This window comes from Pezoporus occidentalis, unplaced genomic scaffold (assembly GCF_034315485.1).
Source record: "Pezoporus occidentalis ecotype Australia unplaced genomic scaffold, CSIRO_AGI_Poc_V1 ctg271, whole genome shotgun sequence".
NCBI lineage: Eukaryota > Metazoa > Chordata > Aves > Psittaciformes > Psittacidae > Pezoporus > Pezoporus occidentalis.
Window position 1 is genome coordinate 326,305 of NW_026914622.1, and position 15,499 is coordinate 341,803.

The 15,499-nt window shown below is 40.2% G+C and overlaps 2 protein-coding genes across 2 annotated transcripts in view; one reads left to right on the forward strand and one right to left on the reverse strand.

Moving 5' to 3' along the window:
• The window catches only part of NXPE3 (neurexophilin and PC-esterase domain family member 3), a 480,868-nt gene that overhangs the window by 176,188 nt on the left and 289,181 nt on the right, over positions 1 to 15,499 (reverse strand). The gene's annotated exons all lie outside the window — the stretch shown is intronic.
• IMPG2 (interphotoreceptor matrix proteoglycan 2) overlaps positions 1 to 15,499 on the forward strand; it is a 51,979-nt gene that overhangs the window by 2,351 nt on the left and 34,129 nt on the right. The window contains exons 3-5 of the mRNA XM_062624811.1: positions 5,267 to 5,433; positions 11,770 to 11,801; positions 11,900 to 11,923. Of these exons, the coding sequence (XP_062480795.1) occupies positions 5,267 to 5,433; positions 11,770 to 11,801; positions 11,900 to 11,923 (223 nt within the window). The remainder of the gene's footprint in view (positions 1 to 5,266; positions 5,434 to 11,769; positions 11,802 to 11,899; positions 11,924 to 15,499) is intronic.

Consider the following 15,499-nt stretch of genomic DNA (forward strand, 5'->3'; position numbering starts at 1 on the left):
CCCTGAGCACAGACTGAGTGTAATAGGCTAATTGTCTCTTAAGTGAGATAAGTGCATTCTGAATGGTAATCTGGCAGGAGCCACAGATACGCTGTATCCACTTCAGGTGCATGAAAGGTAGCCATACAGGAGAATTTCAGAGAGAAAGAGAGAGCGAGTGAGGTCATTGCATCACAGATCATAGCTGGAGGTTTTGAAAACAATGGAGAAGTTGTTAGGGAAAGAAGCTTCAAATAAAGAAATTTTTCACCACTTCCTGCAGATGTGTATGACTGAAAAATCTTGTGCCTGCCTGTGTGGTTTTTTTTTTTTTTTCTTAAACCACAATTTATCTGGCTCTTTACGGGATATTCTCTATTATTTATTAATATTAATTGAGCATAAACACCTCATTTGCAGCAAATAAGCTCCCAAAGGCTGGGCTTTTTGGCTTCCAGAATAGATATGCTGGGATTGACAAAGTCTCACTACATGCCCGACTTTCTGAGGCAGACTTTGAAACCTGTTATGACCTTTAAAAATCAAGACCTTGGCTACCTAAGTGTCTATAACACTTGCTCAAGTGGAAGTTTGCACAAGGGCATGGGCCATACATGCTGATCTGTCAATTTTTTCCTACCTCCTTTCTCACCTTGAAGATGATTATCTCAGTGATGAGTTAAACGACTTCTCGTTTCTTAGGCATTTCAAGATAGACTACATGCAAAATGTTGTATATGCATGCAAAATAGTCTTTGGAGAAAAACTGCAGAACAAGTCGTCTGGTTCTCATTCTTGGTTTGAGTTCTGGTTTATCATGTCAGTCGGTTACATGTCTTCTGCATGCCTGCTTCCTTTCCTGTAGACAGCTGGAACGATTGCATCTCTGTAGCAGGGAGCCTCTCTTTATCTCATAAGTCTTCATTTTGTTAACACTGGAATTATTCAGGGGAAAACTGCAGAGTAACAGTGAGACCAGTTAACACTAAAATACAGGTTAGTTATTACTGCAGCCATGGGATGAAGGAAGTAATTTTCTAGAGGAGCTTACCTTCCCACCCACGTGTAGCTTCAAGGTTCTCAGCTTGCTGACTTAAAAAGATTGATCTTGATTTTCTGATGAGTTTAATCAGTATTGTTTGCCAGGGATTAGAGACCTCATCACAAATCCTGTCTCCTCCAGGGCCTCATGTTGCTAATGGTGTCCTATATATCTGTGCCTGTGGCTATCCCTGCAGCAGGGCAGTGAAAGTTTGGTGTGAGATGTAGCCATAAAGACAGGCTTTTCTCACATACCTTGGGGGCTGTTTGGTTATTCAGGTGGCACATGGCTTGCACTGCTGGGTCTGCTCAGGAGTTCTTTCCTGATCGTGGCAGGCCTGGCTGCTCTGTGGGTTGGCCTTTAAGGGGTTTGTAGCTAGTCTGATTGTCTGATTCCTGGAAAAATCGTAACACAAAGTCTGTACAGCAGATTTGTTTTTCTTAATAGTAACAGTGTGAGTACATTAACAGGGCACATTGTATTAAGCAAGCTTCAGTCATAACTCTGAACTGCTGGGCTCCTGACAGTTTGTTGTAAGCTCTGATGATGCACTTTTTTCCATTCCCTATCTACTTGAAACATTTTATATTTAAAATTTAAAGTTATATTGCTAGTCAAAAAGCTTACTGGTAAACTTGTTTGGTTCCTGTGTCTGGCCCTATTTCCCCCCTCTCCTTTTATTTCTAGTTTTGTTTAAATGAATTGCTACTTTAAATATTAGTCAAAAGTTACTTCATTTATTGTCAGCATATGTAGATAGCATATGTAGCTTAAATACTGGCAAGTTGCTGGAAAGTCAGAATGGAAGCATAGTGAATTATTTTTATACAGTAACATATATTTACTGAAGCTTTCAGTCAAGGCTGTTTAACATTGTTTACATTTTAATGTCAATGAGTTTTGTCTACAGAGTCTCAGAATGTTTTATAATCAGGTTATGAAAAACATGTTTTTCTTCTATGGGTGTTCTTCAGAACCTGTTGATAAGAAACTTTGAAAAAACTCCCTTGCCACCACTCTCAGACTAGTCAGGAGGAAGAAATTTTCCTTCTGAATACTGAAGCCATTTGCGCCATGTTGTTCAGCTTGTTACTGCTCATGGCCATGGAAATGGCTGGATAGGACACAGGCTAAAGAGGACACAATGTGACTCTTTATCTGCATCCCCTTTCCTCCTTCCACAGAAAATATGACCCTGCTCTGACAGCTTAGGTCTGGTTAATGGGCTTCAAGCCCACAGATGGCACAAAGCCTTTAGGCCTGGAATTCAGTGAGGTGTCTAATTGCAAATGAAAGGACCCACAACAAATCCTTAATCTACTGGGACCTGACTGGGACAACTGTTCCTAGAGCAGCAGCTTGTATTCAGGCAATGTCTCATCACATTTATTTTAATATAAGAGATTAAACATTTAAGAGCATTAAGGAAAATTGCTTTCAATTATTACTGCCAATTACTGCTTGCAACTGGAAAGCCAGTTCTTTGCCTGTTGCTATTTGAAAACTGTGAGATTAGACAGTGCCACTGCAATGTGTTTGCAAACTAGTGCCATAGCTTCAACTCTTACTGATAGCTTGCTGAAGACTTAGCCCAGCCACAGGGAATAATGTCATTGCAGTATTGTTGCTGTACAATGCACCTGGATTGAAAGATCCATCAATCAGAAAGTATGCAGGATACAAGTACTTCTAAAAGAAATGAAAGCAAATTATATTCTTTAGTGTAGGCTTCTGGATTTGAAACTAGATTTTAGATTTAGTGTTTCCTGGATGCCCTGCTCTTATGAGTGTGATGGTAGAGAGAATACTTGTTGTGGTTTAAGCTGAGCTGTAACTCAGAAAACCACGTAGCTGTTCTCTCACTCCTCCCCCCACCTCTTTCTATCCCCCCCCCCTCCCAGAGGGATTGGGAAAATAATTGAAAGAATGTAACTCCCATGGGTTGAGATAAGAGCAGTCCAGTAACTAAGGTATAACACAAACCACTGCTGCTGCCACCAATAATAATAATGATAAGGGAAATAACAAGGGAAGAGAATACAACTGCTCACCACTGATACCCAGCCTGGCTGAGCAGTGATCTAGCCCTTCTGACTAACTGCCCCCAGTTTATACACTGGGCATGATGTGCTGTGGTATGGAATACCCCTTTGGCTAGTTTGGGTCAGGTGTCCTGTCTCTGCTTCCTCCCAGCTTCCTCTTCTCCCTGGCAGAGCATGAGACTCAGAAAGTCTTTGGTCAGAGTAAATATTACTAAGCAGCAACTAAAGACATCGGTGTTATCAGTGCTGTTCCCAGGCTGAAAGTCAAAACCACAGCACTTGCACCAGCTACTAAGAAGGAGAAAAATGACTGCTACTGCTGAACCCAGGACAATACTACAGATCTCATTCTGCTTCAGGAAACTTATTAGTACTCCAGCAGGATCCAGAAATCCAGAGCAGGATTATGGCTTCATTGCCTGAGGTCTGTGCAGAGGTCGTACAGAAATGTTGTCCCTGTCTTAAAGAGTTGCTTCCTTAGCTGCTGAGGAAACAAGCATAACTTGAGGCAGAAAGTCAGAGGATGCATGGATGCTTGTGAATTTGGCTATTTTTTTTCTGATTAATACAGATGCATAAGCAAAACTGATTGGAAGCATCTCCAATACTCTTTACTGTGTATTACAAATAAAGTTAACGACCTGGAAGCTGGAGGGGTGCTAGAGCAGTAACATGCTGCTGAGAGTTAATAATGCAGAGTTTGAAGACTGCATTCTTCTCTAGTCACACATACCAAATGTGCTACAAGGCTAATTATTTTCATACAGGAAAACTGTCAGGAGTGTGACATGGAAATGAGAGATATCTGTGTATCTGTAGAATTTCACAATGGAGAAATAGCCTCAACTGCTCTGATAAACTGAAATTAGGGGTGGAGAAAAGAGAGCTTTTTCTGTATGGTGCAATCAAGTGTGCCAAAATCAGCCAAGCTTCATGGGTGCTACTGCCTGTGAATCAGTTCCTTAAGGTTGTTATTTATAAAGCCTTTTCATTTAAGAAAAATGTCCATCTCTTGGTTACATGAAAGTGTGTTTCCATGTGTGTTCTATGTGTTAAGTTTTATGCAAGTACATTTAACCAATTTTGTAATTCAGAACACAGAGAATCAAGAAGAAATAGCAGTAATGTACTGCTTTTTGGCAGCCTGGAGCTGATTTTTAAGCAGATTGAAGAAAGTGACTTTCTAAAGATAGATTCATGGTCAGTCTCCTGTAGGGTCTTGCTTGCAATGTCAGGACTTATCCTGAGTGCAAAGCATTCCTTTGCTGAACTATGTATATAACTGTATACTAGTATATATAGTATAACATACTGTATAAATACTGAAATCTGATTAAGGCTGAGCAGCAGGTTTGTCTGCCACTACTCCAGGCTGGCATTTTCTGCAAGTGATTTTTAGAGTTGTTCTCCTTTTGATGTTTTTCTCTTCCAGGACACAAAGAAAATCCTACAAATCTTCCTTACTTCCAGTTATCCTGGGTCACAGAAGGTTCTTCCTTGGGCATTATGTGACCAACTCCTCTGACTGGCAAAGAGCACATGTGCAGGATTGGGAGGTTAAAACAGCTGTCATAGTACAAGAGAATTTAACCCTTAATTCACACACTCTCTGTTCAGTCAGAGATGTCCAGTTCTTTGTCAGTGCATACATATATGTTATTGGGTCATTATCCTCATTTTTCAAATTAGTAATGTAATTATAATTTCTGAATCTTTAAGTTCTGTGTAAAGGTGAGTCCAAAGGAATTATTACTGGTTGAGTCTCTAAAACTTTGATCAGTGCCACTATTATTCTTATTAAGTTAAGCTCCAGGTCTACTTTCTGTGAGGGCATTTGCAGTACTATTTTGGTTTTCTAAGTTTTCTAAAACTTTGACCCACTGATCGAGGGTAGTTTCACTCAGTGAAAATACTGTTGTTCTTGATGGTTTTTAGATGACAAGTGTGCTCTCTCTTGCTTTCTTTTCAGTAAAAAAGCCAGGGGGGAAAGTAGTATGAGTGTGAAAAATAGGACATTTAGCTGTAGCTGTCTAGTCACTGCATTCTATCAATTCCTTAGACATTTATCTGCAGCTGTCTAGTCATTGCATTCTATGTATTAATGTACTAAAAACCATAGAACATTTGGACAATGCTACCCTCACCACCAATGCCGTGGAAGCATTCTCTTTGTACTAACACCAGACCTTTCTTGTACTGTCAGTGTGTCAGGAAACAGTGTGGGAGGTGTTCAAGACGTTCTGGGATAGACTGCCAGAGCGTGAAGAATACCACACCTGGATGAGCCTGTGTGAGGAAGGAACGATGAGTATATTTGAAATGGGCATGAACTTCAGTCAGTCTGAGGAGCACCGAAGTCTGATTGTGAAGGTGGGTGCAGCAGCTGGTTAGTGTTTTTTCATGAGCAAGTGTATAATGTCCCACTGCAACATGCAACTTGGCATATTGCAGGCAGTAACAAGGGGAGCCCTTAAAATGGACAGGCATGAGTATCACAGCGCTTAGATCCATAGCTCTGAGACCATTTCCAAAAACAAATTTTAGCTAATCTAATAAAGAGAAAGGCAACAATGACAAAGAGAATGTTGGCTTAAATAGGTATGTTCCTGACAAGTAGATGACGTCCAGACTCCTTGCCTGAAAAGGCAGCAGGCAGCATGATATGAGGCAGGCTGTGGTGCGTTGCCCTCTGTGGTGTGTAGCAGCCTTCCTACTCTGAACTGCACATGGAGATCCCTTCAATCCAAATGCACTTTGAAGCCGAAAGTTCTCAGCTGTATTTTCTGATGCTATCAAGACAAACGGCAGAATTACCTGACTGTCAGTTGCTGTAGATTTGTGATGCTTAGTGTGCTGCAGCCTGACTGAAATAAGTGTGGTTATGAATATAAAAAGCTTTGGTGTCCTATGAAGGCAACTAGTAACACTGTCACTGTGGGGAGCTGCAGAGGTTAAGATCAGGGTACAAGTGTAAAAAAATTTAAAAATTGCTGAATATCTTCATATATTTTCCGTTGTTTCAGTTGAAACAAGCTTATTTTAGCTTAAATAAAAAGAATAGGCTTCTTTAGTTTAACTTACTATCTCAACTGAAATATGAAGATGCCTCTTCAGGAGTTTGCATTTTAAAATTAAGTGCTTAACTTTGTACACATCTAAGATACAGTAGATATCTTAATTTCTCTGGATAAAAGGCTACCTTAAAATGTATGGTGATTTATGGATCATCTTAAGATTACAATGTCTTCTATTTTTGCAAACTAATGGATGAGTAGTTTTATGACACTTACGATAACTCTAAAATATATGAGCCCATAGAATCAGTAATGTTTTGTGAGTATGGATGTGCTGACATTCTGCCTTTCTGCCTGTTTTGAACTCCTATGCTAGGAATGTGAACTAGAGGATGAGTATGAAAACTGTTGTGGATAATGGAGAGAGGGTTTTTTTTCAGAGTCTGCATGTTAGTCTCAACAGGTGGATGCTAGCCGAAGTTTGCCTCTGTGATGTCTGATGGTAGTTTTGTCCATAGAAGACTTGGCAAAAAGATGGAGACAAATAAAATTAATGTGACCTTTTTATGCTCACAGTGAATAATACTTGAATAATAATTGTATGTTTGAATAATAATGTGAATATATTCACAGTAAATGTGTTAGTGATTTATGAAGCATTTTGGCAGTGAGATGATCTATAGTTTATTAAAAGAAATCAAGATAATTCTTGGAAGCAAGATGATGCATCTAAGCTCCCACTGCTGCTTTACCTTTTTGGGTATATGCCCCTTCAGCACTACCACAGAATCAGCTGAAGTGCTTTGTGTTTGGTGATTTAGTCAGATGCTTTACGTGTAATTTAGGTTTCCTTTCTCCTGTAGATGGATATATTCCCTTCAACACTGCACTATTATGGAAAAAGACTGTTCATCCTTCTCTTTGCTTTCAGCACAGTTGATAAAAGCTGATGGTTGTTGGCTTGATTTGATGGGAGATTGATCTGTGTTAAAGGAGATTGAGTGCTGTCACCACTGCGCTCCACAAGAAATGTCATGAATCTGTCAAATGACTTCTTTTGAAATAAAGGCTTGAACTCAAATTTGAACTAAAGACTGAAGGCAAGAGCTCTCTATCCCATCCCCCAGTCAGCCACCTTGAGAATGTTGCATTTTTGAATACATAGGTCAGAGTGCAGATTTAATTGCTAACTCTATTACTGACTTATGTTCGGCCATAGTTCTTTGTCTTGCCATTACATGCCTCATTAAATACCATTGTTTCTAATCTTTGCTGCTCTCCAGTGTCTGTGAGCCATCTGTGGCTAATTTCAAGAATTTAAGTTAGAGCCAGCAGCTGATCAAAGTATTTCTGCTTTTCCTTTGGTATATATTGGTTATTACTGCCACATTGATCTGCCACCTCTTCTGGCACTCTTATTCTAGAGTGTCTTTCTGTATTGCTTTGTGGTAGATGGCAATATGAGATTCAATTTTTAGAAGTGATTATTGCCTCTCTCAAAAGGGCTTCAGCATATCTGAAAATCAGCTCTCTATAAATAACTTGGTAAAATAATTGCTCTCAGGTTATTTTTTTGTGGTAGCATGGAGTTTCTGTTTTGAGCAGTGTAATTAAATTACACTTTATTAGCCTTCTTTCTTGGTTTGATTTCTTACCCTTTCCTCTAATCCCTGGTAATCACTGTCACACACTTAGAGATGTTGCGATGTCCTCTCCAGCATGGCTTAGGCTCATGTAAATAAATCAATTTCTCTTGCTTTTGACACACTTTTTACTGGATATCAGATGGAGCTTAGACCAGCTCTAGTCCCAGCTCTCATACTTCTTTCTTCAGGAAATGGTTGCTGGTGAGAAGGATCTCTGTGGCATGTGCACCTTTTGGTGGGGCTGAGAACCAGCAGTTGAGAGTTAGCTGTGGAAGGAAAGGAGCTTGTAGTAAAGCTTTGTCTAAGAAGCAAAAGATAAACAGTTTCTCTTGGAATCCCCAAAACTGTGACAGGAGGTACTCACCTACCAACAGTCAAAGCAAAAAGCTCCTGGGACAAGATACAAAACCTGCAATTGTGTTGACCCAGGACTGACTGTTCAGCCCATCAGCAGCTCTCTTTCTTTCAGTGTGTTTAGAGTACAGACTAGCTGTTCAGTGGCAGGGACTAGGATTCCTCCTCATGGATGCAAAAAAAAAGAATTTCTTCTGTTGCCTTATTTTGAGCCATTATGTCAGATTTCCTTCACCCTCTTTCCTATCCCCACACTTACTATTATCCTATTGACTTTGGTTCTTTCTTTTTTGCATTGCAAGTTTTAGCCTCCTCCAATTTAAAAAAGCACCAAAACCCACCAAAACTTCACCAGACATGCAAGTAGATTAATTAGCTCCAGTTACTTCTCCCAGTCATGTCTCATCTCCTTTTCATCTCTTAAGCTCCCTGGTCACTCTCCTCCAGTTCCAGCCTTAATCTTCCTTTTCAGTATCTCTGACACCTGGCACAGCAAAGAAACTATCAGCCATGAAGCCTGTCTCATCTCTTTCCAGGCAGAGCTCAGAACCAGTGTTTCATCCTCATCATCCTTGTCTGATCAGCTCCTTTACAAAGCTGTACTTCTTCCTTGTTTTTCCTGTTTTCCACCTTGTTTCTAGATAGCTCTGCTAAACACACACTGAATAATCACTTCCATGTTGAGAGTTTACCTCTACTGTGGAGATGATTTCTCCTGGAAAAACTGGGCCCTTAAGTTGTTTCTGACACCTTTTGTGGATCTCTAGCTTTCATTTTGAATTGAACAGGGTTAAATCAATTTCTGTTTCACTAAGCTTTCCCTGCTATCTCTCCTCTTACTCACTGTAGACCATCATTTTCACAGTTTTAATGGTGACTGATAATTCTGTTAGCAACTCATTTGAAATTTACAGCTTTTAACTGTTTTTGCAATAGATTCACAGCATTATGTACCAACCAAACCTAAAGGAGACACTCTGCCATTATTTCCCAAAGCTGTTGAACCCAGTGGGTGATTTTGTCTGAGAATCAATGTTGAAAAGTCAGGGTATTTAAACAGTCACTTAAAGTATTTAATAGAATCATAGAATCATAGAATAGTTAGGGTTGGAAAGGACCTTAAGATCATCAATTTCCAACCCCCCTGCCATGGGCAGGAACACCTCACACTAAACCATATCACCCAAGGCTTCGTCCAGCCTGGCCTTGAACACTGCCAGGGGTGGAGCATTCACAACCTCCCTGGGCAACCTATTCCCACCTCACCACCCTAATAGGAAAGAATTTCCTCCTTATATCCAATCTAAACATCCCGTGTTTAAGTTTTAACCCCTTACCCCTTGTCCTATCACTACAGTCCCTAATGAAGAGTGCCTTCCCAGCATCCCTATAGCCCCCCTTCGGATACTGGAAGGCTGCTATGAGGTCTCCATGCAGCTTTCTCTTCTCTAGGCTGAACAGACACAACTTTCTCAGCCTATCTTCATATAGGAGGTGCTGAAGTCCCCTGATCATCCTAGTGGCAATCTTTAAAGTTATTTTATTTCATGAAAGATATGATTTGCAATGAAGAGAGAGTCATCTGTACTGAACTAGGTGAATTAAGGAATAAGCCAGCTACACTATGGCTGTCATTCAAAGCCAATCATATAGGCTTTGCTAGCTTACTACAAAATTGGATGAGAATGTGTTAATTTGATGCCTTTTTTAAAAGAATGTAGATGTGGGGGCAGTATGTCCATGTTTGTAGGCCTTGGCCATTGAAATACTAATTTGGCATTTAAGGTTGGTTCTCACAAATTCTTCTTGTAAGTTATTGAATAGAAGACTTGAAAATAACAAGATATAATGGCTAAGTTCTGGGACCCAAGCTGGGGAAAGGTGGATGCAACCAGCCCCTCAGGCTGCCCTAGAACAGAGCTCTGGACAAGGCACCTATCAGTGGGGCATATCCGTTTCCTTGCTCTATGAAATGATCAGGACTATGCTGACCTCTGCTGTCAATGGCCTTTGAGTAGCAGTGAGTAAAGCTGCTGGGTACAGACTACCAGTATTAAAAGGATGTGTAAGGTCCCTAATAACCAGGTCTGGTTTTAATGGCACTTGCAAGCTGCCTTGACTGAATGAATGAAGTCTCTTTTTCTAATAAACAAACACTGTTTATTACATGGGCTACTACTTACATTAACTTTCCAAAAGTAGAAAGGGAATCAGACTCTCTGTTGCTTGCAGATCCCAGCACACTAAAGCTGAGTACAGGCACTGTGTAAAGCTATGTAATGACCCCTTAAAAAAACTACCCAAAGGTCAGTATATTTCCAGTGGCCCTGAGTTAGACTTTTCACTGTAGACTACCTAGTCTTGCTAGATTTTTTTGTTTGCCACTTAAAACTGGTCTTACTGTGTCTTGTTAGTGTTTCATACTAACATACCTCCAAATACTTCATTTAGTGGGCTTCTATGATAAAGATTGTCAAAAGATATGCTGAAAAGCAAACTAACTGAAATTAGTATTTTGGCAAGCCCTCCTCAGGCTGACATTCAAGCTGCCTGCCGTTCTAGCTGTCCACAGATGTTTTGGAAAGAAGAGAAATGTAGTCATTGACATGGCTGCAAATAAATAAAGACTGAGCTTCTACACTTAGAAACACAGGTGAAAAGAATGAGCAGGTTAACCTGCTCAAAAAGTCTCTTTGCCTCTTCACCCCTCCTTCACAAAAAGAATCAACAGGGTAGCTTTGAGAGACAGTCCTTAGATCAGTAAATACATACGGGTGTTTTGCTGAGAAGTCTCTGAAGTGGAAATAGTATGTGGTCAGTAAATTGTAATTTAACTTCAAAGTAGATATTTGAGTTGATCCACTTTGGGTTGAGTTTTTACTGAAAAATAAAAGTATATTATGTCAAGAAGGCCAGCCCAATAAACAAAGATCAAAACAACTCCTTTGTCCCCCAAAACCAGAAAGAAAAAGAAATTTTGTGGCTGGACAATAATCTTCTATAAGTATTTTATATTCTGTTCACATTGGTGGTGTGGCAGGATACAGCATTACTCCTCAACAGCTATCGTGCTGCAAACTGCTTAGGATCTTCTCCAGTTCTTGTGGGGCTCCTCACAGAAACTCCCATGACTCCTCTCTAGAACCAATGGCACTGATACCATGAGAATTTTGATGAAAAATTGTGATTTGTGTGGCTTTGCCTTAGTCTTTATACACCAGTAAATGAAAACTTGTCACCCCTGTCACTTGTATAACCAAAACCAAAGTCATCAGACTGATCTTACTATGTTACTTTAAGATGTAACTGTACTTTCAGAAAGATGGTTTTAAATCTATGGGTGACTAGCAGAAGTAATATTGAATCTCTTAAGATTGCTTGCTGAAAGGGATCTTATTGCTAGCCTCCTATAAGGTGGAGAACAATACAAGAAAACACAGAGCATCTCCTGATAAACCTGGTACTCTTTACAGTGTCTGTTGTTGAGTTTCAGTTGCATTTTGGAAATGTGGGACACATTTCTTGTCAGCAGGAAGTTTTAAAATAAATTTCGAACTTAACAAATGAACACAGAACAAAGAAAAGAATTATTTTTGCACAGAGGAGAAAACAAAGTGATATAAGCTGCATTTCAATTTCTTTCACCTTATGATGCATAAATATATTTAGAATTTGTTTGTTTTGTTTTCCAGAAAATGTCCTATACAAAGGAAAAAATGGGCAGGTGAGTATCAGGGTTTGCCTTGCATTTTAGTCTCTCTGGAGACGACAACAGGGCTGAGTTTTGACATTTTGTAACCTTTTCTTTCTTTTTCTTGTCAGCTTCTGCACTGACTGGTCATGTGGGTAAGTAATTTTCCTTTTTTAAAGGCTCCAGATTTGGTGCTTTCTCCAGTTGGTGTTGATTTGTGCACTGAAAAAGAACATAATTCTCCTTTGTGCGAAACAGTATATTTAAAAGTGTGGTGGAGAAATCCTATGGTTCTTGCATGTGAATCTCTGACCTGGCATGCTCAAAATATCTGAGCTGATCTGGGACTTGTACTTTTGCTTAAGTATGTCATCACCTTGTTGGCTGCCAGGCGCAGCCACAGACTGTTTACCTGAAGAGGTTTAGTGGGCGAAATCTATTCTGGGAAAGAGATGTGTCTGTAGTTACTTGTGTTAGTATTCCAGTTATCCTGCACAGCTTTCCCAAAGGCTTTAAGTTAGTCCTGGTCATCATTGCAAAAAGTAAAAAAAAGGGCAGTATGTTTTTGAAATGCTTTAAGAAGCCATAACTGTTGAGAGATGTGATCTAAAACCAGGTACAAGGGAATTGGCTGCTTGGGCTCCTCCTATTTTTTAACAAGGCAGTAAAAATGAAAACTAGTCTGAGTTGTGGCTTCATTTTACCAAAGCAAACCTGAACTTGACCTGTTATTACCATGTCTTTTTTTGAACTGAAAAGAAAACCAATCCATATTATTATTTCTCCATTCCTACTCAGAATTTAATCTGTTCTTTTTAGAGCAATTCAAACCCAAACAACCTAGTGCTGAACTCATCTGAAAAATTGGCAGGTTCAATTCCCTGCTTTTACAGGCCACATAAAACTGTGATAAATATGACTAATTAATTTACTGAGAAGAGTAATGACTTCAAATAACCCACCTTCCCAAATTAGGTACCCTCATAATGATTTCATGACCACAACATTGTTTATTAAATTTCATAACATGAGATGATAAGGGCAAAAGTGTTTCTTGAGAGACTGGTGTGTCTCTGTCCTCTTGAGCTGAACGCTCCTCTGTCAAGGGCGCTCCCTGAAGCCTCCATGTCAACTGGGTAACATACATTTGTTTGGAACTTTCTCTGTTGAGAATGCAACATTGATCTAACCTTTATATGCTTTTCTTTTCAAAGAGAGATTAAGTAAAAAAAAACACACCCAGACAAAACAAAACTTATCCTTGTAAGGATAGGACCTAGGATCCAGTCTTATTCTTTCTCATTAGCAGCAGCCATTCTCTAGATAGACTTCCTCTTTACACAAATGGAATGACATCTTATGTATCAGAAAATGTGAATTCAGAGATACAGTTTGAATGTTGAAAATTCTGAAAAAATTAATCTTTCTGAAGAAGCTTGAGTTTGAAAACCTGCTGTATCCCTCTAGGTGATCATTCAGGAAATCTAGAAAATGTAGAGATATGTGAGAGGAACTAGAGTCAGCACTAATTAATCTAGAGTCACTGCATGCACTGGGCTAAACAACTTAGCAATGTGAAGAGCCCAAAATTTGATTGAAAGGTGGATCAGAGTGGTTATTGTACTTGTAGAGAAGCCATCTTATCAAGTGCTTTATGACAGTCGTTAAAGGGACTTCAGTAGACAACTGACAAACTTTACCCAACTGAATTCACTATCGGGCTGTATTACATCTCTCTCAACAGTACACTGCTTTTATCCCAGTATATATTATTTCAGATTGTTCATAGCTTTAGGATGGGATCTTTGTTGTCACTGTCAGTTTAAACTTCAGTTAAAAGTTGTTGTCTGTCTTCTGCTTGTATATGATACTGTTTTATAGCATAAAGAGTATGATACAAGACTGGAGCAGTGAGATAGAAATAGATTTACTCTGGATAATGGAGCATCAGGAAGAAATTAATATAAATTACTTTGGCAATATTAAAAATCCCAATTTTTTTTCTAACAGTGTTCTGGACATCTTTTAGCATCCATGGTTTAAGATGTGAGGTTTGTAAGCCAAGGTCATATAAAATCAAAGCCATGATTGGCCATCATGGGTAGAAGATACCTCATTTAACATCAGATGTCTTCCATCAAGAGGACTGAGTGAGCCATCTCAGTATTGACAACAACTAACATTTATTAATTCATGCAAAAATAAGCTAGGCCTCCCAGTGCACATCAGAATAAAACTAAGACCTTTTTGAAGCGTTTTGTAAGAAGTCAGAGTAGGTCCCAACTCAGGATCACCGCAATCCCTAAGGCACAGTGTGGGAAATTCAGCATCATTTTCTTCCTGCAGAGAAGGAGATGTTAATGAGGTTCTGCATTTCCTGGGCAATGCTGTCATCACCTGCTACTGATCCACATGTGCAGAGAGAGGCTGGTCCAGAGCAGGGCAGTGTTGTGATTTGAATGTGAGTTTTGACACCCAGCTGTGCCACCTGTGTCAGAACCGGGAACTGTGCTGCTCTTGTGTCTCAAGGGATGGCAGGACTATCCTAAAACACCAACTTTGGGTATCTACATGAGATGTTTATGTGAGGCTGCCACACTGTCAGGGAAGGACATGCTTCTCCAGAGGATGTCTCGAAGCAGGGGTCTAACAGGAATGTTCTGACTTGTCTTCTGGTGAACTCCAGTTGCTGTGATGATTGTGCAGAAGCAGTGATTTCAGTTCAGAGGCCAAGCACTAAACATATTTCTCAGTCTGTTTTCCCACTGATGAGAACACAGGAAATTTTGCAGTAGGTTTGTTTTGTAAAGCATAGCCAAGGCACAAGAAACTAAAGGAGTATTTTCTTTTTATGAGCTTTGACCAATCTTATTTTTTTACTGTGAAATAATTATTTCTGTGAAACAATTTCTTAGTTTGGGGCTGATCTGGAATGCAAGACAGGCCCTTGACATCTGTTGGCCATTTTAACCACACTACCTTTCTAGATGTCCTACACCTGTATCAGAGCAATCCCAGGCACAGCTACAGGTTGGGCAGAGAAGAGATTCAAAGCAGCCCTGAGGAGAAAGGCTTGGGGGTGCTGGTTGATGAGAAAATGAACATGGGCCGGCTTCAGTGTGCGCTCGCAGCCCAGAAAGCCAACCGTATCCTGGTCTGCATCAAAAGGAGTGTGACCAGCAGGTCGAAGGAGGTGATCCTGCCCCTCTACTCTGCTCTTGTGAGACCTCACTTTGAGTATTGTGTGCAGTTCTGGTGTCCTCAACATAAAAAGGACATGGAACTGTTGGAACAAGTCCAGAGGAGGGCTACAAGAATGATCAGGGGACTGGAGCACCTCCCGAATGAAGACAGGCTGAGAAAGTTGTGTCTGTTCAGCCTGGAGAAGAGAAGGCTGCGTGGAGACCTCATAGCAGGCTTCCAGTATCTGAAGGGGGCCTATAGGGATGCTGGGGAGGGACTCTTCATTAGGGACTGTAGTGACAGGACAAGGGGTAACAGGTTAAAACTTAAACAGGGGAAGTTTAGATTGGATATAAGGAAGAAGTTCTTTAGTGTAAGGGTGGTGAGGCACTGGAATGGGCTGTCCAAGGAAGTTGTGAATGCTCCACCCCTGGCAGTGTTCAAGGCCAGGTTGGACAGAGCCTTAGGTGACTTGGTTTAGTGTGAGGTGTCCCTGCCCATGGCAGGGGGGTTGGAACTTGATGATCTTAAGGTCCTTTCCAACCCTA